A 14,885-nucleotide genomic window follows, 5' to 3' on the forward strand; every position below is an offset into this window, starting at 1 on the left:
AGCAGTAGTTGCCTTTCCTCTGTCCTTGCAAAAATGGCTGGAGAAAATGAAACCAGGAAGACATTGTTATGATTTCATGGCCTGTCTTTTCATGTATATTTGGGCTGGGGACACTGCTTCCTAAGACACTGGGGGATTGGTGGATGGGATTCTGCTCACCTGAGCTCTCAGAGTCAGGAAGGTGAAGCACCCCTGATAGGATATGAGATTTGAAGAATGAGGTTTGAGTGTCATCAGCTTTCCGTTGCAAGAAGATCTTGAGATCCTACTTTGTGAGGTCTTTTGCATAAGTTTCTGACAGTTTCTGGACCCAACTCTTGCTTATGCCATTTTCCACTAGATTTTTAGATTAGACATTACTTTGGGATAGGCTATTGGTGGGGACTTCTTCCTGGAACATACTTTGCAAATTTTATATTTGATCAGCAACAGTTTTGCTTTCTCCTCTCTCCTTCACCTTGCAATGTAGCTTTCATCCTGATGAGCTGAGAGATCACCAGGCCTTTCTTTAAATAAATGTGTGTGTGAGGCTTTATTTCATTCCAGGTAAGCACAAAAAGGCTTTGCAACAGATGTGGTTGTTCTCTTGGAATTTCTCCTGAATGAGCAGAGTGGGTATAGTGGGATGGGAGTTCTGTGCAAAGGGCATTTCAAGCCCTGTTCCTGGTAACAGAGAACTGCTCCAAAAATACAGCCCTCATCTCACTGCAAATGCTTCCAGGGCATTGGCCAGTGAGCACTGCCAGCTCCACCAGCTCCTCCTTCCCACCAGCCAATTCACACCGTACACTGGAAGGAGGGAAGATGCAACACCTGAATCTTTCAGGGCCACCTGGCAATGTGACTTCTTACTGTTGCTTTCTTAAGGTGACTGCATTTCACCTTTGCTGTCCTGTGCCAAAGTGACAGTGGCATTTTACTGCGTACCTTCACACAAAGTGGTCCAGGTTCTACCCTGCTGTAGCAGTGGTTGCTCTTTCCTTTCTCTTTCACTCTAATTATTCAGTTCCATGTTTCCTGGCCTCTGCCTGTGCTGCAGGGATAAGAGATCCTTGACAGCTGCTGTGGCTGTGGGCTTGGCGCTCGATGGAGATTGAATCCACACAGTGCTTCCTGCTGTGCTCTTTGACAGATGACAGTGCTCAGCTGCAAAAAAATGGCTGTAGAATCTGAGATTTTGGTTAGAAACTTCTCCTGGCTTTTGTGTGCTGTCAAGTAGGACCTCTGCAAGATGAAGCTGGGGCAGGATGGTAGGAGCAATGGGACATGGACAGGCAAGTTTGGAGGGCTTAGGTTTTCCTCTGCCTGTCTCCCATGGAAAGCAAGGAGAAATGCTCTTGAAATTTTCATTCACCTCAGGAGAGCTGCTCTGTTTTCTGCTAACAACAAATTTGGCCTTTGTCAACTTCTCTTGGTGATATGGATGAAGAAGAATTTTGCATGAATGTCAAAGCCAACCAGCAGTTTTTGTACAGCTGATGCTGTACATATGGACATATATACATTTTAGCAAAAGCATCTCCGATAGGTGACTTGATCCAGCTCCACGTGACTTTGGCCATGTTCTCAGTGGTGAGTGGGAAGTTGGTTAGTACAGCAGGAAAGCTTGCTCTTAGCTTCATGATCTCAGACACAGCTGTATTGTTTAAGCCTTTTTGATTCCAGCAGTCTCTGACAAAGATCTGCTTTCCCTGCCTCATCTTGCTAGTCCAATCCATGCTCACGTGCAAGAGAAAAATTATACTGTGCTTCTGGCATTGGTTGTCTCAGCTGTATTTGGCCTATCTGTCTTGGCTTCTCCCAGTGTTTGGATACAGGAGTTGTCAAAGGGTCCAGATTAGGTCTGTATGGATGGAGTCCAGTGAATTCTAAAGCCTGGAGAGAAGATTCAGTTCATGTAATTTTCTCCACTAAATGCCTCAGAAAAGCTTCTGAAGATACCTGCTTTCCTTCTGTACTCAGAACTCAGGATTTCCAGCCCTCTTTTGGTGCTTGGCTAGTTTCCTGGAATCATCTTTCATTCCTTCTTTTTCTGACATGTCCCATTGTATAAACCTAAATAGATTTAGTCATTGGTAGATGAAGAGAATGAAAGCAATTGAAAGGGATGCCATTCTGATCATGTCATTGACCCCAGGAGCCAAGTTTGGTGGATTTTAAGGGAAAATCAAGGACATGAATTACAGCTGTGGTTATTCATCAGCTCCCTGGTGGCTGTTAGTCACCATGTGTACTCCACATGTAAGTTTAATTTTTCTGGATGATTTAGTGAAGAATTGTTGAGTCAAAGACCAATCTCCTGCTGCTCTGCAGCAAGGTAGAGCTGTTATTACAGAACAGGCAGGCCTTGAGGATGGGCAGTGTTAGCTGTGGCCCAGTTCATAAGGAATAGTGCTGTGATTTACCTTTGTAGAAAACAACTTCTAAAGGGACAAAAAGAAAGCTGGTAATTTAGCAGCTGGGGAGGGAATTTCTGGTGTGTTGGATTACTGTAAGCAGGAGGCTTGGTAGAACAGCTCAAAGTGCATTTACAGTGGAGGCTTTTATGTTATTTAGAGGATGTGAGGGTGTGGTGACATTCCTCTGTGCACAGCGAACTGGCACCAGAACATAAAGTGGTGTAGCAATTTAACCCTTTCAGGATGGGCAAAAGATACCAGAGACAGTAACTGAGAACACAAAGCGATCCCGGAGGAGCCCAAAGTGCTTTTATAGCCTTGGAGTCAAGTTCTGCCTGATATCTACTCATGCCCCTGTGGCTGACTGGAATGAGAGGAGAATGTGTTCCCAGGTCTGGAAGGGAATGGCTTTGCTCATCAGTGGAGAGCTGCCACGTGTTTTCTGTGAGAGGCACCTGGTGCTGACTCGTCAGATTGGGATGAGAGCTTGACTGAGGGGACTTTGTTCTGGGGACCTTGTTCTCCTGTGCAGTCTCCAAAACCTTACCCTGTCCTACTTCCACAGTTCTTTTCCAGTGTCAGCAACACCTCTTGTAAAGTGATGGGATTGGTGTTGGCTTTTGCAAGGGGAACATCCTGAAGGTGAAATTGAGTTTTGGGGAGGAGGACTCCATTACATTGGGCAAACCTGCAGTGGAGTGAGGCTAATTTATCAAGCAAGGCTGCTGAGGTATTTCCCAGAGGACCGTGAAGGCACTCACCCAGAAGTCACTTTTCCATGTGTCATGCAGAGTTGACCATCTCATTTCACTTAAGAGTGTAGCAATACCAGGGCCCACACAATTGCAGATCAGGACAGTTGGCTAAACAAAGTTTAAGTAAGTTGACCTTTTCAACATGGAAAAAAGATGACTGATGAAGCTGTGTGAGATCTTCAGTGATCTCTGGAAGGTGCCATGGTTAGGTGAATTTATTTCCTAGCAAGCCAGCAAAAGGAAATTCTTTTGACACATGTGCTTTGTGAAGCACGGTGCTGCCAGGCACTGACTATAGCAAAAATGTAACTGATTTACAAAGCGGTGAGAGGCATTCCAAGCAGATAAGTCTGACAGTGTTATTAAAGACAAAGCTGCAAATACTACCTCTGGTTTGGGAAATAGCAAAGACAGAGAATGCTTGACGATTGCAGAGGGAAAGTTATTATGCTGCACTTTCCTCGCTCTTAATGCTCTTCCCCTGAAAGCACTCAGCAGCAATTGCCTGAGCCAGGATGCTACAGTAGATGGACATGTTATGTACCACACTGAGGTTGTTGTGCTCCTGTAAAGATCTCACTAACAGTGAAGGGACTAGGAAAAACAAGAGCAGAACAGCCTCTCCTGCAAGCTGCATGTTTGCACTCAAGATGCTTAACCTGGTTTGTGCCCACTGCTGTTACCTTGTAAGCAGATCCAAGAGAGGAATCCTGGTGAGTCTCCCCCAGTGAAACATCTTGCTGAATACTTAGCAGTGCTCTGTAGGGGTGTGAGCAGAAATGGCCCATCTAGACCCTGTGTAGCCCTTGCCAAATGTGCACTCTCAGTCCCAGAGGGTGGAACTATTAAAACAATCTGTCCCCTGGCATATTTTTTCTCTGGGATTGCCGTTCCAGGATAGATGGCATCTTCTGCCATTTCCAAAGGAAATTTTATGTCTTATGCACATTTGAAAATATGGACACTGTATGGACACAGTGTGCAGTGTTAACTGGGGTGTAGCAGCAAGTTGTTCTTATAACTATCCTCTCTGTCCCCTCTTCCTTCTGTTCTGCCTGTCAGCTGCTCTCAGACCTCATCACCCACATTTTTCAGACCCTAGAGCACCTCTTTGACTTGCACTTCATATTCCATGGACGCTTTCAGCTTTCGTCATTCCTATCTTAGTTTGGCTAATATGACTCTGGAGATAAGACTCTTGGATAAGCAGACTTGCAGGCTGGAAACCCAGCATCAGTTTGGAACTGACTCTCAAACTCTTCCTGCCCAGAGCAGAGGTGCACAGCAGTGCAGGGGCTCCCTCTGAAAATGCTGGTTCCAGCTCTGGCAACAATCTGGTCCTGCTGTTGTGGTCTCTGAGACCTGACTGGTTTAGCCAAGCAGGTCACTACAGGAACACTGCTGCTGGTTTTGGTGCCAGAGTGGATGTAGGTGTTTGTGACAGCACCAGTCTTCACTGTACAGGCTCACCCTTTGAATCTGGGTTCTTTCTTTCTTTCCCTTTTTTTTTTTTCCCCTGCTTGCACCATGAAACACCCCTTTCCATTGCCAAACAGGATTTCAGCGAGGTGGGTGGCTTCCACCAGGACACATGAAAACTGGAAAAAAACTGGGACACTACTTTTAAGATTGTTTTTAAAGAAGACTTTGGAGAAAGAAGCTGATTTCTTTTACGAGGGGGTGCTGTCTCCCTGCAGTGTGTTCTGTCACCATGTCACAAGATTTCTAAAAGGAGCAGAATCAGTAGGACACTGGTGTATCAGTCTGCAAGGAGCAGCTTCCTTCGCTCACATCCCATATTTGACTAAACTGGTATCACATGGTTCAGTCTCCCCACTCTTCTCCCACCCGCTGCCTGCTTCCGCCAACAGTCCTCTCAAAATGTGCTTTGTAACTAAAGACTCCTCTAAAGAGCTGACGCTTCCAGTTCCCTGCGTAACAAAAACTTGTGCTGCTCATAAATAGATTTGCAATTACCAAGGGAAACAGAAGAATCTGTGCAGTCCAGATGCATCAGAGCGGCCTCCCATCCTGTCTTAAAGAAGCCTCTGAAATTCAACACACATTGCTCAGGCATAGCTGGGAGACCTCTGCAGAAATCTTTCCTTTGAGCAGCATTCCTATACTGCAGGATCTGCTTTTTGCAGCAGAATTGTCAAGGAACCTCACAGTCCCTGTCTAGTGTCTTTACAAAAAATGATAAAAGATCTTTGTATTTTTGACTAGCCTGGGGTTTCGTGTATTTCTTATAGCAGTCAAGGGTAAGAATTGCCCGGCCAGCATGAGACATCCTGAGCTTACAAATTAGTTGTCTGCTAATAGCATCCATTGTGTGGTTATTGCTGTCTGAGCAATTCCAGCCACTTTCTGATCATCCAGGAGGTCAGACTTCCTTAGGTCTTGGGACTTAAAGGATGGTAATGTTTTCATGTAGAAAAAAGGCATTTTCAAGGTTATGCATCAAATAGGATGAACCTGAGAGGAAAAATCAAGAGTATGACTGGTCCTGACTATGCTGGCTCCTGTGGAAGGATTAAGCAGTAGAAAAGAGGGAAGCAGTGGATGTATGAATGATCCTTAGCTTGCCCTGTGTAACAGATAACAAATACAAGGAAGATCCCTTCTATATATCTTTTCCCTAGACTGCCAGGGAACTCGAGGGGGGCATACACCAGTTAGTGCCTGGGTCTGGCTTGGCTCCCGGAAGAATTCCTGTGAAAGGCTTCTTCTGTGTGCCAGGTTCTGCCGATTCTCCTTTGTGGAACCTTTCTGAGCACCCCATTGCTCCTTTGACCTCTCTCTAGTTCCCATGCAGCAGAAGTCTCCCTGAATTCAGTGACTGCCCTGAACATCACCCCATTCAGTTTGATGAGACCAAGTTAGACTAACAGAACAGCATCTTGTTTTTCCTGTGTTTTCTTTTGGTGGCAATGGTTGCACATCTAAGGCATCAGGAAGAAAGGCTTCAAGAAGGAACCCAAAATTAGGAAATACTTATGTTAGAAATAAGTTTTTATGTCATATTTTTCTTGTGATCAGTTTCTTCAAAGACAAATCTTTGTGTTCCTCCTTATTTACACAAAGCTAGTCATGAAACAGCAGCAGATCCCAGCACACACTACAATGGTCATTAAATCAGTTCATCTGAAATTCTGTAATGGGTGGAGAGCATCTTTGCGTTGCCTTTTTTTCATTTTTTTTAATGGAAAGAATAGTCTCTGGTCATCTGCATCAGAGTCACAGTTCATTCAAGGATGTGTCCCAAATGTAGTTGTTATATAAAGTAAAATCTCTTTTCTCTGTTTTTATTCTCTTTGTGTCTTAGTGCTTGAAGTAGAAATAAATCCTTTTTTCCTGACACTGAAGAAACAACAAAGGAATGAAGTTCTGTTGGTAGAACTCACTTGCTCACCTGTGTTAGTATGAATTTGTGTTTAGTAAACCAACCAGCAAGCCTGGCCTACAGGTGGTGCTCCTGATTCTCACATTCTTGCCTTTCTCATGCTTGCAAGCATACTTACCTGTTAGGATGCCAAATTTAATAGCTCAGGAAGATCTTAAACTAGTTACATGTCTAGGAAAACAGAACTCCTTTAAGGTGCTTTAGAAAGAAGTGGTAACTGTACACCAATCTCTCACTTAGCTTTGCCAAATAACCTTTTCAGTGTCACACAAAGTACTACTGCAAATTATGTGGTTTGCCCGGTAACAGCAAGAGGCTTCTTAAGTATCAGTGAACCTACTTTGATGCCACGAGAGCTGGTCCTACAGCTAAAATAATTTTTTTGTGTGTTTGACCCTACAAATTCTGGTTCGGTCTTTACAGACAACTCCACAGGGCTTCTATAAATTTCATTAGGTTTTCTGTAACCCCTATTGCCTCCTCCTCCCAGGTGTTCCTGGGACTGAGATGAACAGAGCTCAAATGGCCCACTGGTTCTATTAAGTACTTGGGTTGAGTACCAGTCTTGGTATTTTTCTTCTTTGTATTTGCACTTACATGCTTGCTGAACTGGAGTGCCTACTTCTGTTGTACATTCATGGGCTGTAGAAACTTGGGATGAAAGCTTTGTGACAGGGTAGTGTGTGCCACACAGTGTTGGCTGACGGGATTCCTTGAAATCCCTTCACATGTTAAATAGATTTATGAGTAAGGGGGGCAGTTTGAAGAGACTGCAAACCCCTAAAGCCTTAGGTAATCCTGAATTTGGCTAGCTAAACTATTTATAGAACGCTCTGTGCCTATTCTAAATATACTTTCCTCAAGGGGACCTTATCTCAACTCCCTGCTCCACCACTTCAGTTGGATCAGCAATGCTGCTGTGATCTGTTAGCAAAAATTCCTTCTCTTATTCTGTGGCAGAGCTGCAGATGTTGCTGGTTCAGGACTTGAAGGGGAAATTCTGTGCCAAGCAGAGCTCAAGGGTTTGAATTTAAACTGCAGCCAGCCAGGTAGAGAGATATTGATGATATATTAGATCATTTCCTGTAACCATTTCCTTACTATTTTTCAATATTTCCTGTCTGCTGGTCACTCTAGAGCTCTGGAGAGGGAAAATCAAATGACTCATTGACGGTGTACAGAAGGCAGGGCTTGAGTCCCACTTGCTGTTGGTTGAATGGGGTTAGACTATCAAGTCTGTTACTCCCACTTAAGGACAAAGAATCTCTTCAGGAGAAGGAGAGCAACTCATCCAACAGCAGATTCCATAGTGGAGAACCTCTACCTTTTAGAAAAATCGTGATTTTCCTTTTTAGTCAAAGGCTCTGGGATAGAAGTTTGGTGCAAAGGGCACGCCGCAGAGCATTTTTCATCCTTCAAGTTTTAAAACACTTAGAAAAATGCATCCTTTATTGAATCCTGTAGGTTCAAGCATTTTCTTCTGTAGGATAGTTACATTCTGTGTGCCTATCTCAGGAACATCTGCAGATCACAGTTCTGAGTGGGAAATTTTGTGTGAGTGTAGAGGCAGGATGGGCCATCAGAACCCTTCATATCGTGAATAGCTGTGCTGCCCCACAGTTAGGGCCAGTAGTACTTTAATCTTTGGGGAAAAAGAAAGAATTGCTCCCTGTCCCTATGATGTGATTGATCCAGACTCTACTTCATGGGTATTGGACTCAACTTACAACAGAGGTGTAAAGCACTGAGGCTGCTTGCACTGGTTCAAGGAGAGGATTCAGAGGCAGTGTGTCAGTACTGTCTGCAGAAGTCACGTCAATTTAGGTACCCATTAGAAAACCCCTTCTGGGTACAGCAAAGGAGTGACTGCTACTTATTTGGCCTCTGGGATAGAGAAGCCTGTGCAAGACTTTGCCGTTCCACAGATCAGGGTAACATAGCTCACTGTGTATCTAAGCCTCAGAAAATGTTTTTGAGGTTGACAGAAGCTTTTCTTAGTTATTACCCTTTGAGGATGAACAGGGCAATGTGTGGCAAGATCGCAGAATGGGATTAACTCAGGATTTAGCAGGAAGAGTTTCTTAGCACTCCTTGAGAGCTATTTCCTTCTATTGCAGCCCCTGGAGCTGCATGAAATGGAAGGGGTTATGTCCTTGCCTGGCTGGCAGGAAAATCATCCCAGCTCAGTGCAGCAAAATGGACTGGGTCCAGTGCTCTTGGAAGGAATGAAACAGGTAAAGTGTATTTAACAAGGAATTTCACATGGCAGGGTTTCAGTTACACTGAATATTGTCCCAAGATGCATTCTGCTTCACACAGAGGTCTCTTCCTATAGTCTCCTTGGCTTTTCCAAGGAACGAGTGTCCACAGAGCTTTAGATTTTGCTCTGGTCATGGCTTACCTATATGCATACAGATAACATTTCCTTGTTGCTATCCTAGCATGCAGGAAAGAACAGGTGAGTCTCTCTGCTACTCAGCCTAGTGCAGCCATCAGTGCCTTGGGATGCTGCTGCTCCTCTCTGCTAGGATGACCCACTCAGTACAGACAGTGTCTGTGATCCCACAGGGATGCTTTACCACAGGAAACTCTCTGCAGTCACTGGGACTATGACAGAATGGGTGCTCAGACTGTAGTGCTGATCATTTGTGTCTCAGTAAAAAACATTCCTAATGTGTCTGCCTGTGATTTCTGGGCTGACAGAGTGACTGGCAGCTTTCTGGCTCACTCTGTTATGCCTCTGGCTAGTTATTCCCACTGCTGTCTCTCTAAGACTGGCTTCCTTTTAGTGGAAGTTGTCCATTTGACCATTCTTGATATAAACAAACCATATCGCCTTTCAGAAGCTGGAGTCAGTAATGCATGCCAGCAGAAACTAGTGCATTTGTGCTTGTAAGGAATAAGTATCTATCTATACCTTTTGCAGTGCTTATAACAGCTTCAGTATCTCCATTCAGAGCCACTGGCCTTTGTTCCCTCATGGCTGAGGTGTGGTGGCTGAATTGAGGCTGGGAAGCAACCAAAAGCGTTGAACCACAAGAGAAACGCCAGCAGTGAAACAGCCCAGAAAGCAGGAGCAGACTACAGAGCAGTTGAAGTGCAGAGCTCAATTTTAAGCCTAATTTGAACACTGAATGAGGTGCTAATATCTCAGCTCCTGTGTAGTGTCTCTTCTCAGTCTGCTGCTCGTGTTCAATGGACACAGTATAGTGTGGTGTATATATAGAATACCCAGTGAAAAGCTGGCTTTGTGCAACTGGTACAGGCATTGCAGGGTGAAGGGAAGTGTCTGGTTTTGGTGCTGAAAATAAAAATCTGTCTTCATGTCTGTGTTCTGGGGAGCTGATCAGATATTTTATGTCATTGCAGCTTGAAGAACCAATTTCAGAGCTGGCTTCTCTAATTGCCTGATCTTTTAACCTGCTCCATTCACCCATAAGAGAAGGATGCATTTCCTTTGTTCACGTTGCCTTGTTCATCAGTAAATGTAAAGCAGATTGTAATATTAGACTTGCTTGAACTAACATTTGTACCTATTCATTCACTCATGTACAAACCAACTCCCTGATGCTGGTCCAGCTTTTATCTATACCAGAGAGAAAGTAAGAATAGTGAGTCAATTAATATTCTCTTTTCTCTGGAGTGTTGGTGAAACATTTGGATACCATGGAAATGAATGTCAATATGGTGAAACACTGGTTTAGAAGGTGTTTAAAAAGCTAAATTTAGTCCTGGAAGTAGCTTTGCTGTGTCTCACCAGAGGCTTCTGTTTTTTTCCATTGCTCGCAGTGTGATGTTTAGGATGGCCTTCATACATTCCCAGGAATGCCAGGGAAGGCTATGCCCTGAGTCAGGTGAGATCAAAGGTTGTCTGAGTGCTGGGCCTGATGCATATTTTTGCCACACCAAAAGTGATAGATACCTCTGGTTGCTTTTTTTTCCTGCTTGATATGGAATGGATTTTAATCCTGGTTAAGTCCTGAATCCTGAAATTTTTTGCCTTTTATGAAAGGACTTCTCTTTCTTTTTCAGGCATGGTTCAGAAACTTGACCAGAAGCTGCCTGTAGCCAACGAGTATCTGCTGCTGTCAGGAGGCGTGCGGGAAGGTGTGGTGGACATTGACCTTGATGAGCTGAATGTTTATGCCCGGGGCACAGACTATGACATGGACTTCACCCTGCTGGTGCCTGCGCTGAAGCTGCATGACCGCAACCAACCAGTCACGCTGGACATGCGCCACTCGGCCCTGTGCCACTCCTGGCTGAGCCTGCGCCTGTTCGATGAAGGAACCATCAGCAAATGGAAGGACTGCTGCACAATCGTGGACCATATCAATGGAGCTACCAATTACTTCTTCTCCCCAACAAAAGTTGCAGACTGGTTCTATGAATCCATTAGCATTGTCCTCTCTGAGATCCAGAAGAAGCCCCAACGAGGGATGCCAAAGGTGGAGAAGGTAGAAAAGAACGGGACTATCATATCCATCATTTTGGGAGTGGGCAGCAGCCGCATGCTGTATGACATTGTCCCTGTGGTGTCCTTCAAAGGCTGGCCAGCTGTGGCACAGAGCTGGCTGATGGAGAACCACTTCTGGGATGGGAAGATCACAGAGGAGGAAGTCATAAGTGGGTTTTACTTAGTGCCTGCATGTTCCTACAAGGGGAAGAAGGACAATGAATGGAGGCTGTCATTTGCCAGGAGTGAAGTGCAGCTGAAAAAGTGCATCTCCAGCAGCCTCATGCAAGCCTACCAGGCCTGCAAAGCCATCATCATCAAACTGCTGTCCCGCCCCAAAGCCATTAGTCCATATCACCTGCGGAGCATGATGCTGTGGGCTTGTGACAGGCTGCCAGCCAGCTACCTGGCCCAGGAGGATTATGCAGCCCATTTCCTCCTGGGTCTCATTGATGATCTCCAGCACTGCTTGGTCAACAAGATGTGCCCTAACTACTTCATCCCGCAGTGCAATATGCTGGAGCACCTCTCCGAAGACACCGTCATGCTCCACGCGCGGAAGCTGTCCTCGGTGCGCTCCGACCCTGCCGAGCACCTCCGAACTGCCATCGAACACGTCAAAGCAGCCAACAGGCTCACCCTGGAGCTCCAGCGGCGGGGCAGCACCACCAGCATCCCCTCCCCACAGTCAGATGGAGGGGACCCCAACCAGCCTGATGACCGATTAGCCAAAAAGTTGCAACAGCTAGTGACTGAGAACCCTGGGAAGTCCATCTCTGTCTTCATTAATCCAGATGATGTCACAAGGCCCCACTTCAGAATTGACGATAAATTTTTCTGAGCTTTCGTCAATGTTTCTTGGGATTTTTATTTGTTTTGTTTTTAAAAACTCTTGCAGTGTGCAGGTTTTTTCATTTGATTTTCCTTGATGACTTAGTCTCTTGGTTTTTACATATCCAACGTAGATTTGATCGATTGAGAACAATCTGAATAAATTATAAATCCTGGTTCTGCAGGACAGTGCAGATTTTGAAACAGTATATTACTATTTCATATGCTGCTTTGATTTTTTTCACCTACCCTGCCCCATTGTCTGTGAGTAGTTTCTAAAGGAGGACATGCATCATAAACACAAGCCACAGTGTAATGTAGGGGTTTTTTCCAAGCTTCCATAATTCATGTACATTGTTGGGCCTGGAGAAAGGACAACTCACCTTCCGTTGCTTCAGAAATTCACTTCTTTTTCCATGAGCTTCCATCACCCTAAAGAAATGAGGAGAGACTGGGTTGGAAAGCACTACTGGTAATTTGGCAAGGCCAAATCTACTGGGCTGAACCCCAGTTCATCTGTTCTTCACATTTCTGATACTAGGGGAGAGAGCTGACTTTAAAGATGATGATGCAGCTTTTTGGGGAAAGAGTTGTTTCTGTTTTGATCTACTTTTTGAATGTAATTGTTCATTAATTGGACCTTGTACAGTCCAGAGGGTTGTTTCTGCTGCTTTTCCATGCGGAATAAGGTTATGGAATGTTAGTTTTAGTGTGTGTAATTATTCAAAGCCTTATTTAAATTCTATTAAAGAACATACCATTTTAAATGTAATTGCACTAATGAAATCTCTGCCATTACCTCAGTCCCACTGTTTGTGTTTCTTTCATGAATTAGCATCTGTTATTAGGTCTCAATATTGCTGATTGCTTGAGACCCCTCAGGTCTCATGGTTTCAGGTGATTTCTTGATTGTCTTTTGTAAAAGACTCTTCCTTGTTAGCCCGGCTATGTGTGAGCAGTCAGAGTTTTGCATTGGCATATTTCTTTGGATGCGTATTGTGTGTTGCAGTGCATATTGCATTAATATGTATTGCATGTTGTTGAAACAGGTTTACCATTAGATAAGGATGTAATGCTAAAGCAGTGGTATGTGCAAAGTGAATCAGCCAGACCTCGAGCAAAGGAGCTACCTTGCTTCTCTAATGCATGTATTAGGCCTGATCCTTTCTGGCAGTTACCATTCCCTGGACTCCTGAGAACTTTCTGACTCACCCTGGGATATGGGAGATCTTACTCTGGTCTCATGTTTGCAAAAGTTGTGTTTGTATGTAAATTTGTGGTGCAACAGTAGCCTTGAAAAACACATACACTTCTTCTGTGTGTAGGATAAGATGTATGGTAACAAGGGTTAGTCTGAGCCAAAAATAATTCCAAGAGTTCAAGGATAGAGTGACTTATTGTGGCTGGCTGGCCAGTGACTGATATTTAGGCCTTAAATCAGCAATTTGGGCTTACTGATTATCCCAGAGACGCTGTTCTGATCCAAACTTGATGCATGTGTTAAAATGTGATTATTAGAGCAGGTTGAAGTATTTTTTAAATATTTGACAGACAAATGAGGTGCATATCTAGTAAATTCTAACTGATAAAAATTGTGTATGAAAAATGTGTCACTTTTTCAGCCCAGCCTTTCTGGTAAAGAAACCAGGCTGGTGGAGCAGCACACCAACAGCTTTGGCAACTGCTTTATTAGATGGCAGGGAGGTTTCAATACCTGATCTAGTGCCCAAGTCATGTCTTAAAACAAAACTTTAGCTCCTCCATCTCTTGGGCATAATTGAAAATAACTTACACCCCATTGCTATAGCCAAGATGTTCACATTTACCTGAATTTACTGGTACACACTTACAAGAAGCTCTCAGAAGTTGCTGGCCTGATGGAGTGGACAAGGATTTAACCTTAAAGCACAACTGGCTTGTGATCATGAGCCCTGGTGCAGCTGCAGTTTGGTCTGGGGAAGGAGATGGATTGACTTCAGCAGAAGCAGAACCGGGTCCTACCTGTGTGGCTATTGCCGAAGATGAGTCTCCATATAAACCTGTGTAACCTGCCTGGGGAGGCAGGAGAAACAACAGGGAATCCTCTCCAGAAATGCTTGGAAAATGCAGATTTGTTGAAATGGTTTCTTCCCCAGTCTCTGGGACTTCTGTTTGTTGAAAGAAGAGTCTGGGCTGCAGGATGAAGTTTCCCATCACCACATCAGAAATCTGCTCAGCACAAAGCAGCAGCAGCCTGGCAGGCAGAGTACTCTCCCAGGAGTCCCATTGTCTGTGTCAGTGCTCCTGAGATATGCAGAAACACAGCCTTCCTCATGCCAGTTCAACATCCTGCTGACCAGCAGTTTGACTAGCCCATGTCAAGCTCTGGTGTGTGCTCCTTTTTTTGGTTTTAATTAAAAAACATTTTGAAAAGTACTTGTTCTTCCTGCATTCTGTGTGTTGGGTTGGGTTTTTTTTTGTGGGGGAATGGAGGCCTGACTTTTTACTGGACTGAAAAGCAGTTTTCCAGGTAGGTTTGTGAGAATGTTGTATCTTCTACCTGGATCATCTCTCTTCCAGGGAGACAGAATCCTAATCTGCAGTAGGTTTGTATCTGTCTGGTATTTGCTCCTCTCCACGTACTATAGTTAATGAAGCAGGCTGCCAGCCCAGAGAATTGACAAGTATTTTGTATATCTGAGAACACAAAAGACTATTTTCTTCCTCTTCTATTGTCCCCTATTGCCTTTGAGTATATGCTGGCACAGACTTGTGAAGTGCAGAGGTCTCTATGTGGGATTTCAAAGTAGTCAGTGGGTTTAGATACCAATGACCTTTTACTCTTTACTTCTCTCTGCAAGTTTCAAGGGAACCATGGTGCTTTTCCTATGAGAGAGTTCTTAAGTCATTCACACAAGCATTCTAGAGCACTCAGCCCCATGGGGTTAGAGACTTGGCCAATCTGACAAACACTGGAATAAGAGGGAATTTGCTTTAAACTAGCAGTGTAGGCATCTTCCTGCTGATGTCGAGACAAGACAGTGCTGTGAGCCAGTATCTCC

General features: G+C 44.4%; 1 protein-coding gene across 1 annotated transcript in view; it reads left to right on the forward strand.

The window, feature by feature from the left end:
• MB21D2 (Mab-21 domain containing 2) overlaps positions 1-14,259 on the forward strand; it is a 58,508-nt gene extending 44,249 nt beyond the window's left edge. The window contains exon 2 of the mRNA XM_048314701.1: positions 10,590-14,259. Within this exon, the coding sequence (XP_048170658.1) occupies positions 10,590-11,854 (1,265 nt within the window). The 3' untranslated portion in view covers positions 11,855-14,259. The remainder of the gene's footprint in view (positions 1-10,589) is intronic.
• Positions 14,260-14,885: the final 626 nt, after the last annotated feature.

This window comes from Corvus hawaiiensis, chromosome 10 (assembly GCF_020740725.1).
Source record: "Corvus hawaiiensis isolate bCorHaw1 chromosome 10, bCorHaw1.pri.cur, whole genome shotgun sequence".
In the NCBI taxonomy this organism is placed as follows: domain Eukaryota; kingdom Metazoa; phylum Chordata; class Aves; order Passeriformes; family Corvidae; genus Corvus; species Corvus hawaiiensis.